This window comes from Aspergillus aculeatinus, assembly GCF_003184765.1.
Source record: "Aspergillus aculeatinus CBS 121060 unplaced genomic scaffold BO66scaffold_14, whole genome shotgun sequence".
NCBI classification, from domain to species: domain Eukaryota; kingdom Fungi; phylum Ascomycota; class Eurotiomycetes; order Eurotiales; family Aspergillaceae; genus Aspergillus; species Aspergillus aculeatinus.
The window spans coordinates 158801-176185 of NW_020291483.1; the positions used below are offsets into that span (position 1 = coordinate 158801).

Below are 17385 nucleotides of genomic sequence, written 5' to 3' on the forward strand. Positions count from 1 at the left end.
TATATGCTCGTGGCATCAAATCTAACTCTCCTCAAACGATCCAGCAATCTAAACATGGACACAGTGGAGGATGGTACTCTCTTCCGTCAAAGCTAAGTGCGTCAGTCGGTTGCAAGTCGAAAAAGTTGGATGATGGCTCAACCCATAAAAAGCCCAAGGCTCGAGGTAGAGACGGAGTCTTGCCCATCAGTACTTTCAGACTCGCTACAAGCCATATGGAGTACCAGAGACACGAAGTGGTCGTCTCAGCTTCGAAATCAGCCAGGGCGGTTACGATGCAAGATAAGGGTTCGTTGCCCACACGGACATGTGAGTCGATTTAGCGCAGCGAAGACTACCTAGTAAGTACCGACCCGGAAGGATATGGCTAAGGCTCTACCCAAGCACTACCAAAACTCATCCAACACCTCAGCACAGATAGAAATACAGATAAAAGTTCAACCCTTATGACGGACCAACCATTTGGACTTCAACATCGAGAAAAGGGTTTTCGCCGTCGGAAGACACATCATTGTGCTCCCAGTCTTCCTCTTGCTGCAGCTCCACCGTCAGCCCGATACCGGCCAAATCGAACCCCGTTCTCAAAGCATCCAGTGGGCCCTCGCACATGTCGATCACGAAAAGGTGGACTTCGTTCAGGCGGGGAAAGAGATCCGGGCCGTGCCGTACCAACCGCAAGAGCTCCGCCACAAGGTTAAGATAATCCTCGGATTCGATATCGGTGATCCCCAGGGACTCCAGCGAAGCGGGCAGTATAGCCAGAAGTGGCATCTTGTCATCCGCCGAGGGTGGTGCTAGAAGAAAATGGTATCGCACGATCAGTGTCTGAAGGTTGGCGAACTCTTTAAATGACCCGAATGCGGCCTCCTCATCCTCGTCGCGGTCCTCGTTATACCAGACTACTTTGTAACTACAGGCGCCCTCCAGCCGAAGAGACCTGAGCGTTTTGGCGCAAGGAAGAAGGGCTTGCCGGAATCTCGAGGCATGGAATCTTTCGTTCGACGGCATATCCCAGTAGTCATCGGTGGGATGAACAGCGATCTTCAACGTGACCTGTTCGAGACGCGCGCTCGCCGCGAGCCAGTCGAGCATCCCGCGGCAGTAAACGGCATTCGAGACCACTAAGACTCGCACGGGGAGCGAATCATGTTTCACGACTAGCGATTCAGGTGCGGCAGTCTCGGCTACGGCGAAGACATTGACCCGGCGGACCGCGGGGAAGTAGAAGAAGGAGGTAAGGAGATCCGACTCAATCCAATGTAGGCGGCTGTGGGCAGATGCGGTTACTTCAGTGAGGTACGGAAAGGGCAGGGTGCGATCAAAGGGCTGCTGCCGCTGCGCCGCCTTGCGCAGGATATCGACTATCAGGTCGGAATTGTCGTATTTCACGAACAGGCGTCGCAGATGGGATAGTCGAACGAGAAGAATCCCCGCCCAAGCCTCTTGGCAGCGAGCCTGCAGATGGTGTTCCCATTTGTCTCGGGTCCGGTAGAGGGGCGCATTGGAGCCGAAAATCTCATCCAGGGCCGAGTTGATGAATGCGACGATTTTGCTTTCGTCTTCGAACTTGCTCAGGTCACTCGAGCCACACCCCTGCCAGTGAATATCGAGCCGATGCACCCGCTTGGCCAGCTCTGCGTCATGCCAGAGCCGTATAATCAAATCAACGTCATGAAGAGGGATACGATAACCGTCATAAGTGATGCGAATCTCCGAGTATAACAGAGGTTTGAACACGTGATAGAAGCGCCACGAGCATAATGATAGCGCCCACAAGGTCCTGAAAGGGGGCTCTTCCTCTCGGCTGTACTGACCAATATGGTAAAGTAACTCAGTGGGTAGACGTTCCATCTGTCAGGATGGATTAATGCATCATTTTGTGTTGGCTGACAGGGAATTGAGGTGATCAAGATAAAGATATGTGCTGAGGTGTGTATGAAAACAATGATGGAGCATCGTTCAGAGCTGATGAGGAGACTTGAAAGATGACAAAGAGAGTTGAGGGAAGAATTGCCACGAGTAGTGGAGGAAAGCGCTGTCCACATTCGATGTCCCCAAGGGAGTAGTAGTGAATGTCACCTGACCAGGACTGTGTATCTATCGCCATTGAATACTAACAGAAGGTCTATAGTTCTAGAGTCCATTGTACTGCCAGACACAGGTCAGTGAGCTGGTTGGTGTCTTGCCAGGGGCTCAATTTGTTGGATCAATGACTGGGACGTTGGGGTTGACGGAAGTTTGTACGAGAACTGAATCATCAAGAACAGCAAAAGCCATATATTAAGAGGGTGAGAATTTGTTATCACTCAGATATAAATTGATTTGGATATCAGCTACCGAATATTCTAACACTTGGAAGGCTAAGTTGTATATAAACCACAAGCGAAGCACCAATCGGAATCCAATAAAAGGTCAAGGGCCGGAGAATTCAATTCCATGTAATTAGTGAGGTTGATTCCAATGCAGAAAAGAATCAGATTATTTACTTTCTTAATCCATCGAAAGCAAACCGTAATGGATTGACGCCACGAAAGACTACTAGGTATCTACTCTCTGGTTACTTCAAATTCACGGTATATAAAACCACAACTGTGAATCTATGTTCAACTATTCTTGCACGAGACTGAAACCACATGTTCTCACCCAGCATTTGGATGTAAATACATCCACTTTTGTTCTGAGGACAACTTGTTTTACATTGTTGCATATATTGTTCAATTCTGGGCAGTTGATATGTGAATCCAAAGCGCCAGCCGACCGTACTTGACCTATCGCAGCACAGGTCAGCATCAAAGGCTGCCAGGCTTATGGAGCTCGGGGTAGGCTGGCCTTGAACCCTCACTACAGAACTGATGACATCTCCATGAAGATCCAGACCTTGACATTGAGATTTGCCTTGCTCGCGGAACAGGTGGATATTGATGGCTGGTGCTCCATGGACGAGATTGAATGATGCCTAGCAAGAAGATTGCTAGCTGCGAGCAGGGAACAGGAATACTTGGAATGTAAAAAGCTTAAGAAAATCCGGGGAGAAAAGGGCAGTACCATAGCACTTGGTACAAGGTACAAGGTATGAGATAGCCTCTGGACACATGGGGAACAGCTTATCACTGGGTCAAAAATGGCATAGACCCCAGAGTACTCATAGTCGGTGGCTCGCCTTAACAAATCAGAGATGTCAAGCTTTCTCTGTTGTGCCACAGGCATTCAGCAACATTGGTCTTGCTATAATACATTTTCTTTTTCGTTTTTCGACTGCTGGTCTTACGCTGCCTTGTAGCCGGAATCACATACTCCCATGTGACAGAGTTTGTCGAGAACAGACGCTGAAGCCACCGCCCCTTGCCATGAACTACGTAGTCAGAGACTCCTCTTCTCCATTTATTTTGAGATCTCTTTACATAATCAAATGTCTGTGAGCGGGCCAGGCGGGTTTGGGCTGTGCATCGAGCTTACTTATCATCACATATTACCAGCCAGCATGAACAGGGCCGATACAAATGGTAGATGAAAGAGATGTATTGTAGTGACCGCCCGCTACTAACACATAGTAGAACGACCGAATTAGCAGGCACGAGTGGCCGTGATAAAAATGGTGCCTGGGGCAACCACCACGTGTTGATGCTGGGGCTTTACGGATGGGAGACGAACGCCGCAAATCACAACATCAAGTGACGGCTCGTATTGTATGATATTTCGCAAAGATAAAGTACCTGGATGCTTGCTCCTCATTTGCCAGCTTGGTGGCTCCATGTCATGGACAACGATGGGGTAAGGATGATCGGTGCGGGGCAAGTTGGAGGATGAATGCCTGAGATACGCGATAAGAGTTGGGGTAAGCAGCATGCCCGGTGAAGGTCCGATCGGCCAGAGTGTCAAGATTATTTGGAGCATGGTCTATTGACCAAAAGGTAAAATATAAAACGCGAGAATGAACGCCAAATATAAGTAGCATTTAACCAAGATTGTCTTTTGTGTCCCGAACTTACAAGAGGCTAGAGAGTGCGGGAGATGTATAACTGTCACCATAGCAATCACTTCCAATCTGATAGCAACCCCTCACCCGCATCCAATTGACGGTTGACAACCCCACGACCCTCACCTTTCTCGATGACTACTCTTTCCCCTAGAAAGGTGGAGCATTCTGCGACGTACTGCCCTCAAATCAAGAATCCTCAACCCCGGCCTCCTGCGGGAACCGCAGCCGGTTAGCCTCATCGACGGCCCTGCGCACGCCCGCCACATTCTCCAACACGGTCGGCAGATCCGAATGCACACAGATACTAAACGGGGTGCCCTCGAACCCCAACCGAAACTCACTCCCCTCGATGTCCCTGCCGACATGCGTCAACGCAGCGGACCGCGCCCGCTCGTAGCACAGCTCCGGCGTCGGAACGCGGGACTGCGCGACCGGCAGCAGCCGCCCATCAGCCGAGTAGTCGATATCCACATACATCTCGCCCTGGAACGGCACGCCCAGCGCCCTGCACATTGCCGCCTGCTTAGCATTCTGGGAGCCGTACACGGGCACCCGGAAGGTGGCGCAGGCCTCCAGCACCGCGCGCATGATGTCCTCGTCGCGCTGCATGTAGAAGAACAGGTCGCCGTGCGGCTTGATGTGGGCGAGGGCCAAGCCCTCCGCGTCCAGCATCGCCTTCAGCGCCCCGACCTGGTACAGCACCGCGGCGTACATGTCCCCCGGGTCGACCTCGATCTTGCGGCGGCCGAACCCGAACAGATCCTGCTGGCCCGGGTGCGCCCCGGCCCGCACCCCGTGCTGCTTGCACAGCCGGATGGTCTTGAGCATGATGGTTGGGTCGCCGGCGTGGAAGCCGCAGGCGATGTTGGCGGCGTCGATGAACGGCATCAGTTCTGCGTCGGGGCCCTGGTGGTGCGGTCGGTTGGTTATTCGTTGATCTATGTGGTGGTTACGCGAGCGACGGGGCTACTTGCCATCTTCCAGCGGCCGAAGCCTTCGCCCATGTCGGCGTTGATTTCATATTTGCGTGCTAACCCGGTCATCGTGGATGGGGATAGCGGCCGGTGGTAGTGGTTGGAGACTGAAATGGAGAGTCCCAGGGGGCGGGGCGGGGTTGGGGTTTAAGTAGTTAGTATGTGGTGGACTGTAGTGCACTGTATGCGGTCGTCGGGCACTTTAGACCTAACTGCACTTGATAGCACCACTTGCATATGTTTCGCTCAGCAAGCGGAGTTTACTAATGTGACCAGCGAAATAGTATATATGGGTTGCAATATTATCATGAGTGACGTAACGCGATGCTGCAATGCGACCGTTTCTTATTATATTTATGGGTCTTTACGATCGGCGCTTAGCTGCGGGGTTCGGAGGTTCAGAAGCCTGTCTGGGAGGAAGACCGCAAACTGGCCTTTCACCCGGTTTAAAATGTCAAATTTGAAAGACGTCTTGTTTGCTTGATAGCGCTGAACAGTCTCGCCCGGGACAAGAAAAGATACTGAAAGTACTAAATCATGTGTTGAAATTGACTCGAACGCTAGGATCCATACGGGTGGATATACACAGAGCATAATACGACCTCAAGACGAACACCGAAAAGCGGGGCAACTTGAACTTATAAATGCACAGCACATACATCTGCCCAGGGCATTCACCATGTTGAATATGCACGCACCGAGCCACCTCACAGACTGTGGATATCCTTCTAACTACTGACCAGCCCCCCGCGCAGGCTCCCCCAAAGCAACGAAGCAGTGTTTCGGCTGCCGAAAGAGCCCATCGACCGCCGCGTACGTCGCCAGAGCCGCGGGACACGGCCTGAGCTCGAAATGCCACACCAGCAGCGCGAACGTCATGCGCAGCTGCAGCTGAGCCAACGGACGCCCAAAGCAGCCCCGGAGTCCGGCCCCGAAGGCCAGGGTTGGGCCTGCGTTCGGATCGAAGGTCGATGGGCCGTCGGCCCCGGAGGGAGCCACCAGCCATCGCTCCGGAACGAATCGATCGAGATCTTCACCAGCCCACTCGTGACTGGGAGACTGCCGGTCGTGATCTGGCTTTGCGGCGGGCGTCGGCATCGCCGTCCGAGACACAGCGCTACTACGCTTGTCGGCGGGAATCGGCCACGCCGGTGACGTGAATCCGGGCCCGCTGCTCAGGGCCCCGACGCAGGTGCCCTTGGGAATGGCGTAGCCCAGAAGCTCAGTGTCCCGGGTGGCGATGCGGTCGATCATGAACGCGGTCGGAGTAAACCGCAGCATCTCCTCGACGGTTGCGTGAAGATAGGGGATGGTTCGGGTGGCCAGTTCCAGGGCGCTGGGCGGGCGTCCTGCCTCTAGGACTTCGGGGAAGCCCGTCCGCAGGCATTCGCGGAGCTGGCTCTGCACCCGAGGGTGATCGGATAGAAGCTTGGCTCGCCAGGCTAATGTGAACACGGTGCTATGCGAGGCGCCGAAGATGGACCCGTAGAGCTGGTGGTGAGCGGGTTAGCAGTTGGTTATGTTTGTAGTTTCTAGTTGAATGTCACGCACCTCGTCTTCCATCGCCGGAGACAGGTAATCCGGCTTCCGGGATTCCTGTTCCGCCAGGTCTCTCTCGTGCCGAATCATGAATTCAACCGACGATCGGGGTCGGTCGGGAAGCTCTGATGCCGAGTCCGCGGGTGCACTGACGGTGCTGGAGACCGCAGTCTCGAGCTATTCCCGCGTGACCCAGCTTTTGATCCGGAGGGCGTGGGCCAGTCGGGGTAGCTTGGACATCATCCACCATGACTGTCGTGGGAAGAGCGATGTCCCAGTCTTTTCAATGGCTTCACTGAGCACCCCGTGTGCACGGATGAACTCGTGAGGATCTGATTCCGGGAATGTGATGATCTGCGGCTCACTGCTCACTCTCGCCCTGCCACAGGCTTCGGCGTCTTGGAGAAGCTCGATTTGCGATGAGATCCCGTCTTTGGGAAAGTCCCGTTCGAATGAGATTTCCACCAGGGTATCAAGGACCATGCGTTGAAAATCCTTTTGAGGTGCAAAGCACGCCGACGACGCTCGGGACACCCGCCCCTTGATACTCCACAGTTCGACCAGGCGCACGACAGACGCGTGGATCGCAGGCGCAGCAGTGTCCTGAAGGAATGGCGTGGTCACCAGATGCTTCATCAGATTACGGTGTCTCTTCCACTCGGGGCCAGTGCTCATGGTGATATGGTGAGTGGGAGACAGGCCGGAGAAAACGTCCTGTACCACGGGTGTACGGTCGAAGTCTCGACTGCGGTAGAGCAGTAGGTCAAAGGCCTCTCGTGGATCATTAAGGACCACAACTGGCTTACCCAGCGGGTCCAAAAACAGTTGAATCAGAGGGGACTTCAGCCGACGGGTCTGTTCCAGTAGCCAGGACTGGATGTCCTGCGTACTTGCCATTATCTTCTGCAACTCAGGAAGGTCTCCGAGTAGCCTCCGGGCTGACCCCGCAATGTGTGGAATATCACGGATCGGTCGAGGTAGCAGGAGGCGGTGGTAGACTTGGTGTAATGCCGCAAGCACGAGGCCTACAGCCACAGCTTTGACCACAGCATCCAAATCGAAATCCATCTCGAGGAGAAGTGGGAGGCGCTAGAGCTTGAACTGACCGTATGCATGCTTTTATTACGAACGGACGACTATCAGGTACCTGCGGCCGGTCTCCGTATGACATGTCTATTGGGGCTGTCACAATCCTCGCAGGCTCGATCGCTGTGGGGTCATGCGGGATGAAATGCTGGGGATAGCTGTGTCCTAGATTAACTTTTCCTCTATCGTGTAGGGGCTTTTATTATTGCAGTATCAAAACACTCCATACTTTCATGGAAACTCGAGATAAGCCTTGCGCGGTCAACCAACAGTTGACAATTGGCGGTCTATTTTTGGCACGCTTTAGTCGCTTCAGCCTTGGAGCATGAATTGCTTGCAGTTTTCAACTTTGTAAATTGTATTGAGGAGAGAGGGGGCTTGGATGCGAAGGAAATGGGCTAATTGAGCAGCGTAGTTTGATTCAGTATAAGATTCCAAGGTTTGGATACCCCCATGAACAGCAGGGTATCATTTTCCATAATTCTAGGCAGCTATCACGAATGAATTCAAAGAGTCCACAATCGTCCGCGGCAATCAAGGGAAACCACTCAACAAATTACGTACGATTGTAGATCCATTACCATAGGACAAACAAACATTAATATTCCGCTGGGCATTCAATACGTTGGCTATCTCCGAATTGCACAAAAACATTCTTGACTAGATTATATTTGATACCCCTGAACCTGCGGCTGTACATAGAAATACCGCATCTCGTGCAGTGATTTCTTTATTCCCTGCTAGAATTTAGTACATGAAAGCTTTCTGTCCAGAATACCCCGTCGTATACTTTCCTTTTTGCTTTTGATGAGCTCGTGCCCAATACCGGTTGAGGTTCAATCACCTCGGCCCTTTCAGAAGCAAAAAAGACTATCTTAGTCAATTCGGGATAGAATGATTAATTCCTTGAAGCCTGGTCTTTATGAACCACATCGCGTTTATTCAGTCCAAGATTCCCATTTCCTCTCATCTTTCCTCTCAGCAGCAAAGCATTCGTGTATCTCTTGTATACAGGCTCGCCTTTCATCATCAGAAGGCTGTTCTCAAGCTTTTCGTTCATATCGCAACTGTTTGCCATTTTTACTCTATGCAAATTCCGGAGAGCCTATATTTTTCTCTCGGTAGCTTCAGATTGAAAAGTCACAAAGGTTTACTACTTTAGTCAGTTGAGAACCACGGCTACTTATTCTATAATAGCTTCAAATTTCAGTTCCCGTTTTTTGAGAAATTCGCACAAGCGTTTAATGGAAATATCGAGACCATCAGTGATTTGCTGACGTTTGGCAGACTCTGTCCATACATTCCCTTCAGAATCGGTGACAATAACCAAGACACGGATGTCATACTTTAGCATTTTTGTCGATTCCAAAAGCACTTCTAAACAGCGGCCTCTCTCCACGCTCAATCCGCCACGCGTTGGTCGAATTAAACAAGTCCACGCAATCCTGCAGCACCCAACCCCATGACCGGGCAAAGGTCTCTGTCACTTCCCAGCCGGATGGATCCCACGGGTCACGCCAAACCAGAACGCCAGTCTCACCAACCCCTCCTGGTCGGCTCAGATCACGACAGCCGGCACAGGGTACCCTGTTTCCACACAGATCGTGGCACAACTGCTCATCGTCCATATAGGCTTGCGCCAGTATGAGAGTATCCCTCATTCGGGGGAAGGGCATAAGATCCAGCCACGGGTGGTGGGGCACAGTTCGCTGGATCACAGTCGGCCGAAGGGCCGTTGGCAACGCTTCTATGCGGGACCACTTGATCCCGCTTTGGATATTGGGACTGAAGGTTGACTGAGCATCGTCGTGGATGTCACTTGGGCTGTAACCTAGTACTTCCAGGTTGAAAAAAAGTGCTCGTAAGACGTTCAGTCTTGTTATACTGAAGCGTAGATCTCGTAATGGGGACCCACACATGAGGTTAGCATGGGCAGTGACCATGCTTACAAGCTGGTTCATGATGTCCTCTACATTCCGCGAGGCCGGGCCAATAATCTGCAAAGTATCTAAAATCCTAAGGGCGATCTCAATACTAGGTGGCGCTGAAGGCGTGGATCGTTGGTTGCTATCTGCTACTCGACGGCGTTGCCCTAGTCCATGTAGCACATTAGCACAGATTTGATTCAAATGTGAAGTACTACTGACTCCGAGATCGTTGATTGAGTCGATTTTGCAACTTCCTTCGCCTTTTCATATCTGTGACGCCTATCCAGTTATCTGCAGGTGCTACCTCCACCCCTGGGAAAACGCGCTGCAGGACGAGTGACCTCGCTACTGATGGAGTCCCCATGAGAAATAGCGTCAAATCTCGCAAGCGTATGTGGCAATGGATAAAGCCAGATGGCTCGAGGACAGGTATATTTCAAGGATGAAATAAAAAAAATAGTGAAAAATGGACTGGCTATCTTATCACGTTGCGTGGGGTTTTATCTGCAGATTGCTGACACGTGTCCGCGAGACTTTTGATTATCCACTGTTCAACAGTATGTCGGCAAGGAATGTGATTGGTCTATTACTACGACAATTTTCTCTTCTGCATCAATCAATGGCTGTTATGACCGGTCTCCACCGATCCACCGAGATAATGATCCGTCAATCGTCTCTGAGACAAAAAAAAAGATCTTTAAATTGGCGCTAATTGCTGACCCAGGCTAGTAATTTAGTGAAACCAAGTGTCGAGTCGATGTGGTATTTTTACCACTATGGACAGACTGATTCTGCGCGTACCCACTCCTTTTCTGTTTTTGCATGGTAACCGGATCAACCCGGAAGTCCTGCAATTAACTTTTCTCTTGGTACCAAGACGTCATGCTTTCATTCGTGTGTTCGACTAGTAGGCCTTAGGAACGTAAGACATTTAGACTTCGCGGTTGAAGTAAGGCTGGATAACCACCGTCAACCGATCCCTAGTCTAGTCGAATCCTTCAAATGCTAGATTATTCGATACTTCTACTGTGACTAATCTCACTGGCGCAAGGGTATCTTCTTTTCAGCAGACATTCTTAGGAACCCCGAGATAATGTTTAGCATAAAGAGTCGGTGGGAATTTGCCTGTCACTAAGTTCAGATGCCACGGAAATAGCCATCGGGGTTTTCGGCTTTAATGAAAACACAATTATACCTAATTTCAGAAATTCATCACTTGCATGACCCACACCACTCATGGGAATCGCGTCTAACAAATAGAGACGGTACAATGAATGATCGATCAGCTCAGCGGTTAAAAAGCCCTCAAAGCCGACTAAACTTACTAGTAGATCGGATTCTCAAGGGGTACTACCTTTCGCTACACAAGCTTCCATTACCTGTGTAGGATAATGGGAATCTCCGCGCAGCGAATGAGATACCCTGTGAAGCGGGTCTGACCATCGAAGAGGGCGCCAGCTAAGTGTTCTGGATTTAGAGATATTTTTCATAGGCAATACATGTGAAAATCGCTATGTCTAATTGAACTAAGGGGTGTTAATGAGATAATCGATCTTGAAATTGTCTAATGATAGGTGAATGGCCCGCTCAACCAGGTGGTCCAGTCACATGCGTATTACCTTAATAGTATCAGTAGAGCTCTTGGATTGGATTGCTTAATTATGATTATACAACTTGACTAAACTGCAATTGTCGCCCTCGAAAATACTTAGTAGTCCGTACTTCTAGAAATGTCCTCCAAGGCGAGAAAGTTCTCCGAAAGGTCGGCAACTTTAAGACGAGCGTTTTCATAAGCCTTGTTGCCCAAAACCAACCTAAGATACTGTTTTTTATCTTTAGCCATTCCTTCTCCCATAACGACTTCATAAATTCTTTCTGCCGCTTTTTCGGGATCACCAGGTTGCTTTCCATTCTCGCTATGGAGATACTGCTGGGTTTTCTCGACGGCTGTCCCGAGATATGGATCACTGGGTGGCTGGTAAGAGACTGCATTTTGTCCAAGGAAATTGGTTCGAAATGCTCCGGGCTCTACTAAAAGAACTCTGATGCCGAAAGGTGACAATTCGAGTGCGAGCGCTTCGCTGATAGCTTCGACGGCATGTTTTGATGCTGAATACAAGCTGACAGCAGGTAGTGCTCTCAAACCACCCACAGAACTCATGTTCACAATAGTTCCAGAGCGCGAATTCCGCATTATTGGTAGAACGGACTTTGTGACTTTGATAAGCCCATACACATTTGTCTCAAACTGTGCTCTGATGGCGCTCTCGCTATATTCACTTGCATTAGGTTGTTTTTGCGGCATAGAGCAAGTTGGAAGGAAGCGACTCACTCGACGTCCTCTAGTGCGCTGACTACCGCAAAGCCCGCGTTATTGACAACAACATCAATATGACCATACAGATCCCGGGCCTTCTCGACCACCTTTTTAATATCCTCTTCGGGGCTTGTCACGTCAAGCGTCAACCAGTGCCCACCCTTTTGCGTGATCTCTTCAACCAGGTCTGGTGTTTTCGTCGGATTCCGAGAGGTTGCAACCACAAGATGTCCATGGGCAAGGACTGCACGAGCAATTGAAATGCCGAAACCAGCTGAGCAGCCTGTAATCAGCCACACATGGGGTGTCGATGCCATCTGGAGAGTTTGGTTGAAAAATGAAGCCGGGAGAATTTGCGTCGAAAATGCCCAGCTCCAGGCTCAAAAGATAGGTGGTCGGAATATCTATACATTTTCTGGCATAAGACATTACGTCATGGGAGATTTCTCCGAGACTATTCTAATGATCACATTATTTCGGAGATATCGGTATTGATGGAGGTCGTTCGTGTCAGCAAATTTGTACTGCGATTGAACAAATTTGCTGGCCAGGTCAATCCGCCCCGTCAGCGTTTCAGCTTGCGGTTCTTTCCGTCGTCTCGTTTAATTAGGTATCTCTTTATCATAATCTAATTCTAATCTCTTGCCGTTCTCTGGCCTCAAATCAACTGATCTATCCAAGTATCCATATAGTGAAAGGCGAACGGCTCAGACTTAGTTGTAGCATGATCAATAGCGACAGCATGAGGAGCGATTGCAGCCTTTGATTTCTGTTTTTAAACACCAATTTAATGTAAGCTTAAGTGGTCACAGTTGACAAAGGCAATGAAATGGAACATAGAGACCGGGAGGAGAGTTCAAGATCCGGACCCAGGTTCCACGTTCCTTATAAGCTGGCCGCCTCCACTGCCAAAGACCCTTCGGCCCAACCAAACAGGGGAGGGGGGGGGGGGGATTTTTCCTCTTCTACTCCGTACAGTCCCTGGAAAGGAAATTGCCACCCCCCCTCTGCAATAGTTCATCCGCTAGCCTCTTTAGGCATAGTTATTCGTGAACCTGCCAGCAGAGCTCTTATAGAAGCCAATTATTTTCTTTGTTGGGTGTGCGGTGGACAAAATAAAGAAGGCGGTGAGAGCTAGCGCAGTACGTACGCCAAACAGGGGGGGTGCAAACTCCTTTCCTCCCACTGTAAGTACCCTAAATCTTATCTGGTGTTGCTGGCACCAATAAGTAATGCCGCGCCAAGATCATTCCGGAGCAAAGAGTGATGGGGTAGGCAACGATACGGGCATTTCGATTCAGTCAAGTAGTGATGTTGAGCAGCTGCCCGAATAGTATTCAAACCCTCAAATGTTGCCCTGTGCCAGTGGCAAGAATTCATCGCAATGGTCTGACTATTTTGAGGGTCGAAACGAGACTGTACTATATGTTGCTACTCCTGAGCTTTGTTCTGAGACTCCCTTCGAAGGGCCGAAAAAAAAAAAAAAAAAAAAAAAAACAAGCTGCCTTTAATGTAGCGTGCTTTTCACCTTGAATTCATGTGATGAATTTATGTGACTGATAGCCCTGATAGGTGATTTTTTGTTCTAGTGTAAAGTGATCCAAGTACACAGAGGACTGAGTCAAATATGGATTTTAGAAACTAGCTAGATGTTACAGGGGAAAGCAAGGACGAATGATTGTTTTCTTGAACCAGTAACGTACAGGAACATCCATCCTTTGTAAAAGAAAACGAGTCCAAGTAGCTCATTCTTGAGTGCCTCCTTTACTCTTCGATGCCGAGAATTTTCAATGACATGTCCCATAGCAGCTTCTCCTTCGCCGGGCTGTACGCATGGGGGAAATAGCCGGGTGCCCATTGTCCCTCGCTCGCATCATACGGTTTGGCGATCTGCACGTCTTCGAGATATTTTCCACCAATTCCTTCCAAGCTTCTAGAGACGGCCCCCCATACAGAGGTGGCAGCTCCTTGTGGTGGGCTCTTGAATTGAGGTCCAAGCGTTGGATCAGATGCGAGTCCGGCCTTTTCTTCCTCAGACAAATGCTGCAGGAGTCCGGTCTGAATGCCACCAGGCTGAACACTGAAGGCGCGCAGTCCTTTGGAAGCGTAACGACGGTCAATCTCATTAGCCGCCCAAAGAAGAGCGGTCTTGCTTTGTCCATACGCTTTCCACTTATCATAGGCACCGTCTAAGTTGATATTTTCGAAGTCGACTTCCGAGTATCGGTGGGCGATAGATGACAGCAAGATGATCCGAGAGTCAGACCCTGTAACAGCGGCACCTTCTAAGAGAGCTGGGCGTATGAGGAGGAACAGTAGGAACTGAGAAAGGTAGTTCGTGCCGAACTGGGTCTCGAATCCATCCTTGGTCCGACCCTCAGGGGTTGCCATGACACCCGCGTTGGCGATAAAGACATTCAAAGTCTTGGTTTTGGAGAGGAGCTCCGCAGCACATGCGCGCACACTCGATAGAGACTCTAGATCCAATTCCAGTATGTGCACGCGAGGCGAAGAAGCCAGTTCGCCCAGGGCTTTCTTGGTCTTGTCCAGGTTTCGTCCCGTGAGATACAATGTTGCGCCCGTTGCAAAAAGCGCCTTCGCAGACTCGACCCCAATTCCTGATGATGCGCCAGTTATCAACATATATCGATCGGCCAGTTGACCTTTAAGCCCTTCATCATCAATAATCTGCTGTGCTGTGGGCCGGGCATCTCCTGGACCTTGAGGGTTCTTGTGGACTTCAGCATACCGGCTAGTCATGGTGCTGGCGGAGGAATTGATAGGAAAGAGTTAAGAGAAGCAAGACTTGTGCAAGTGAAATTGAATCTTGATTGCTAGAAGGATCGGGCAAAGGTAAACTGAGGGCCTTTTAATACCTGCTTGTTTCGATTAGAGAAGACTCGCTCGTTCCGGCTTCCCTGGACAACCCCGAGAAAAATGCAAGTCTACTCATACCATACAATACATTACAAAAACTCATTCCTTTCAATCTACCGGATATCTCACGAAAATACAGTGAGAAATCCTACAATATGCCTAAGGAAACCGTACTTAGTTAATATGCAGGGCTTACTTTGGCTGTATTTTACTTAAATCTCTGGGCGTGTCATCTTTTAGTGCAAAGGGTGGGCACTAATTATGTCACCCGTGTCAGGTTAGATAGTGAACGAATCGAGTGAGATGATAAAGAACATAGTATGTCTTGGAGGGAACAGGTGGGGAATACCTGGAGGATGTCCAGATTGCGAAGGAGTTTAACGCGAGGGACCAATGAGCACCCGGCTACTTCCCCAACGCGTACAGCCCGAAGACGTAATAGCAGCAAACTTAATTTATCGGAGATGCAATTGAAGCTGGTCGATGTGGAGGGGTAATTAATAAACCTTAATCCATTCGTTGTCTCGGCTTGGATTGGTTATCCCTACAAACCCATCCTCGGTCTAAGTATGACACTATCACATTAGCTCTAGGATAAAACTCATTTCGTTCTGTTCTCGCCTACTCAGCACTTGTAGCTCGATACTGAACACATACATGGTACATTTACAAATAAAAGATGCCTGGACCACTCCTCGCTGTCCGAAGCGTCTTTCCAAATTGACCCTTTTCGAATAGTTCGCCGTGAATGAATCTACTTACAAGCAGCTAGTGCGTAGCTGAACGATACTGGTGAACTGCATGTTCCGACACAATGTCACCGACGTCATAAAATTCGGGACTGAAGTGCACACCGTTATACGCTTGATGGAAGTAAATGGCACAGAAGAATTTTAGGAACCGCTTTTACTAGCTAATCAGAGTGTTTTCGGAATCTTGCACTCCAGGCTGGTTCGGTTCTCGATCGGATGCGCAATGGTCACGTGTTGAGTTCTTAAGCTTTACACTAATTGCTGACAATTACAGGTCGACTCCATCATCCCGAATTCTTATTTCAAAACAGTAGTAAAGTCGTACGGCTAAAACGGACTGGAACGGTATCTCTGTGAGGCAACGCGGGCATGGCGGACAGGTCCAGTGGGTTGTCCGGAACGTGAAACGATGTTGCCGTTTGCAGAGTGTCATCATTTAGCGGATTTTGCTCAAGCAACGGTCACGGCGGGCTTAGTTTGATGCGTCCCTAGTCCGGGTCGCTTCTTTTTCTCCAAAAGCCCATTCTTGCTAGAATTGAAGCTTGAATATCACCTCTGCAGGGAAATTTGTGTCATTTCAAGCCTTTTGACTTGGACCTCTAGACAGAAAGTCCTTACGACAGCTCTCAGAATGGAATACATTACGTAAAGTCGGCTTTACGGAGCAAAACCACCTTCATCTGACCATCCAGATCTTAGGCTTGGTGCGTCGGGTCTGAAGGTCTCCAAGATCGTACTTGGTTGCATGACTTATGGTGACCCGAACTGGCAACCATGCATTATGGACGACGCCTCTGCTCTCCTCTCATCAAGCATGCTCACGATCGGGGCATCAATACGTAGGATGAAGCAGACACTTACTCCAACGGGAGCTCCGAGGAGATTCTTGGAAATGCGTTGAGAAAATACAAAGTTCCGAGATCGAAGGTTGTTATTAGGCCTTAGAAAAGACCGTAAAGACCAAGGACCGGACCGCATCAGACCGGACCGCATCGGTCTTTGGTTCTAAGTCCTAGAACCGCCGGGCGGTCTTAGATTATTAAAAATTATACTACTACGGTTTGGTATAGTTCTACAGTCTTATAAATAAAATAAATAATTTTATAATTTATAATATATAAAATTTATATATAGCTAGTCTATATTTTTTTATATTTCAGTTTTATTAGTTTATTTTTTATATTATATAATACTATTTTTAATAATTATTATTTAATTTTTATTTAAAAATCTAAACTATCTTTTTATCTTCTAAAATCTATTCTACTTTTTATTTAATCTTATAATAGATTTAAAAATAAAAAATATCTTTTTTTAATTTATACTGAAAGTTCTAGTTTCTTAAATATATATAAAATTATTATTTTATTTTAATCTTTTTAAAATATACTTAGATAAATACTGCTAGATTTTAGAATTATTATATAAATAGCTGATATTAGAAAGAAGAATTTTATTATTATTTAGCTTTTTTAACTAATTTTTTATATTAGTAATTTTTTTTAGTATATATAAATTTAGCTTTTAAGAAGGTGTATTAAAAATATTTATATTTTAGTAGTCTAAAATTATATTTTTTTTATTTTTATTAATAAAATTATATTTATCTTCTTTCTGCTTGGTATTATTTTGTTTTTTTTAAATACTTTTTTTATATAAAAAGATACTTTTTTATAAGAATAAGCTATTCTAATTTAATATTAAATTATATTATATATATAAATATTATTAAGTTTTATATAGTTTATAGTTTCAATAATTTCTATTAATAATAATATATATCTCAGGCGGAGTTAAACAGCTGTTTTATTTTAAAACTATTAGCTGGAATTATTAAAATATTTTATATTAAATTTATAAGAATTAGATATTTAGCTTAGTATATTTTTTAAAAGACTAGTAGTATCAATTAAATAATATTTAATATTATTCT

At 47.9% G+C, this 17385-nt stretch overlaps 6 protein-coding genes across 6 annotated transcripts; all 6 read right to left on the reverse strand.

Annotated features, from left to right (window-relative positions):
* Positions 1-444: 444 nt before the first annotated feature.
* Positions 445-1851, reverse strand: BO66DRAFT_400001 (uncharacterized protein; the record flags this gene model as incomplete). The annotated part of the gene is made up of 1 exon (XM_025648709.1): positions 445-1851. The coding sequence occupies one exon, from the start codon at positions 1849-1851 to the stop codon at positions 445-447; it is 1407 nt and encodes a 468-aa protein (XP_025505733.1).
* A 2112-nt stretch (positions 1852-3963) lies between these two features.
* Positions 3964-5066, reverse strand: BO66DRAFT_390402 (LamB/YcsF family protein). Its single transcript, XM_025646998.1, has 2 exons — positions 4954-5066; positions 3964-4885 (listed from the first exon to the last, which is right to left on the reverse strand). The coding sequence occupies exons 1-2, from the start codon at positions 5020-5022 to the stop codon at positions 4166-4168; spliced, it is 789 nt and encodes a 262-aa protein (XP_025505734.1). The 5' UTR covers positions 5023-5066; the 3' UTR covers positions 3964-4165.
* A 619-nt stretch (positions 5067-5685) lies between these two features.
* On the reverse strand, positions 5686-7560 carry BO66DRAFT_370450 (cytochrome P450; the record flags this gene model as incomplete). The annotated part of the gene is given in 4 exon segments (XM_025645415.1): positions 5686-6030; positions 6067-6444; positions 6505-6669; positions 6685-7560. The coding sequence occupies 4 exon segments, from the start codon at positions 7558-7560 to the stop codon at positions 5686-5688; spliced, it is 1764 nt and encodes a 587-aa protein (XP_025505735.1).
* Positions 7561-8918: 1358 nt separating this feature from the next.
* BO66DRAFT_370453 (DUF3425 domain-containing protein) lies at positions 8919-9943 on the reverse strand (the record flags this gene model as incomplete). The annotated part of the gene is made up of 2 exons (XM_025645416.1): positions 9726-9943; positions 8919-9670 (listed from the first exon to the last, which is right to left on the reverse strand). Exons 1-2 carry the CDS (start codon positions 9868-9870, stop codon positions 8919-8921), a joined length of 897 nt encoding a protein of 298 aa, XP_025505736.1. The 5' UTR covers positions 9871-9943.
* A 1217-nt stretch (positions 9944-11160) lies between these two features.
* BO66DRAFT_419200 (putative short chain oxidoreductase/dehydrogenase) lies at positions 11161-12633 on the reverse strand. Its single transcript, XM_025649796.1, has 2 exons — positions 11839-12633; positions 11161-11776 (listed from the first exon to the last, which is right to left on the reverse strand). The coding sequence occupies exons 1-2, from the start codon at positions 12138-12140 to the stop codon at positions 11215-11217; spliced, it is 864 nt and encodes a 287-aa protein (XP_025505737.1). The 5' UTR covers positions 12141-12633; the 3' UTR covers positions 11161-11214.
* An 889-nt stretch (positions 12634-13522) lies between these two features.
* Positions 13523-14642, reverse strand: BO66DRAFT_390405 (short-chain dehydrogenase). The gene has a single exon (XM_025646999.1). The coding sequence runs from the start codon at positions 14581-14583 to the stop codon at positions 13588-13590; it is 996 nt and encodes a 331-aa protein (XP_025505738.1). The 5' UTR covers positions 14584-14642; the 3' UTR covers positions 13523-13587.
* Between the last annotated feature and the right edge of the window lie 2743 nt (positions 14643-17385).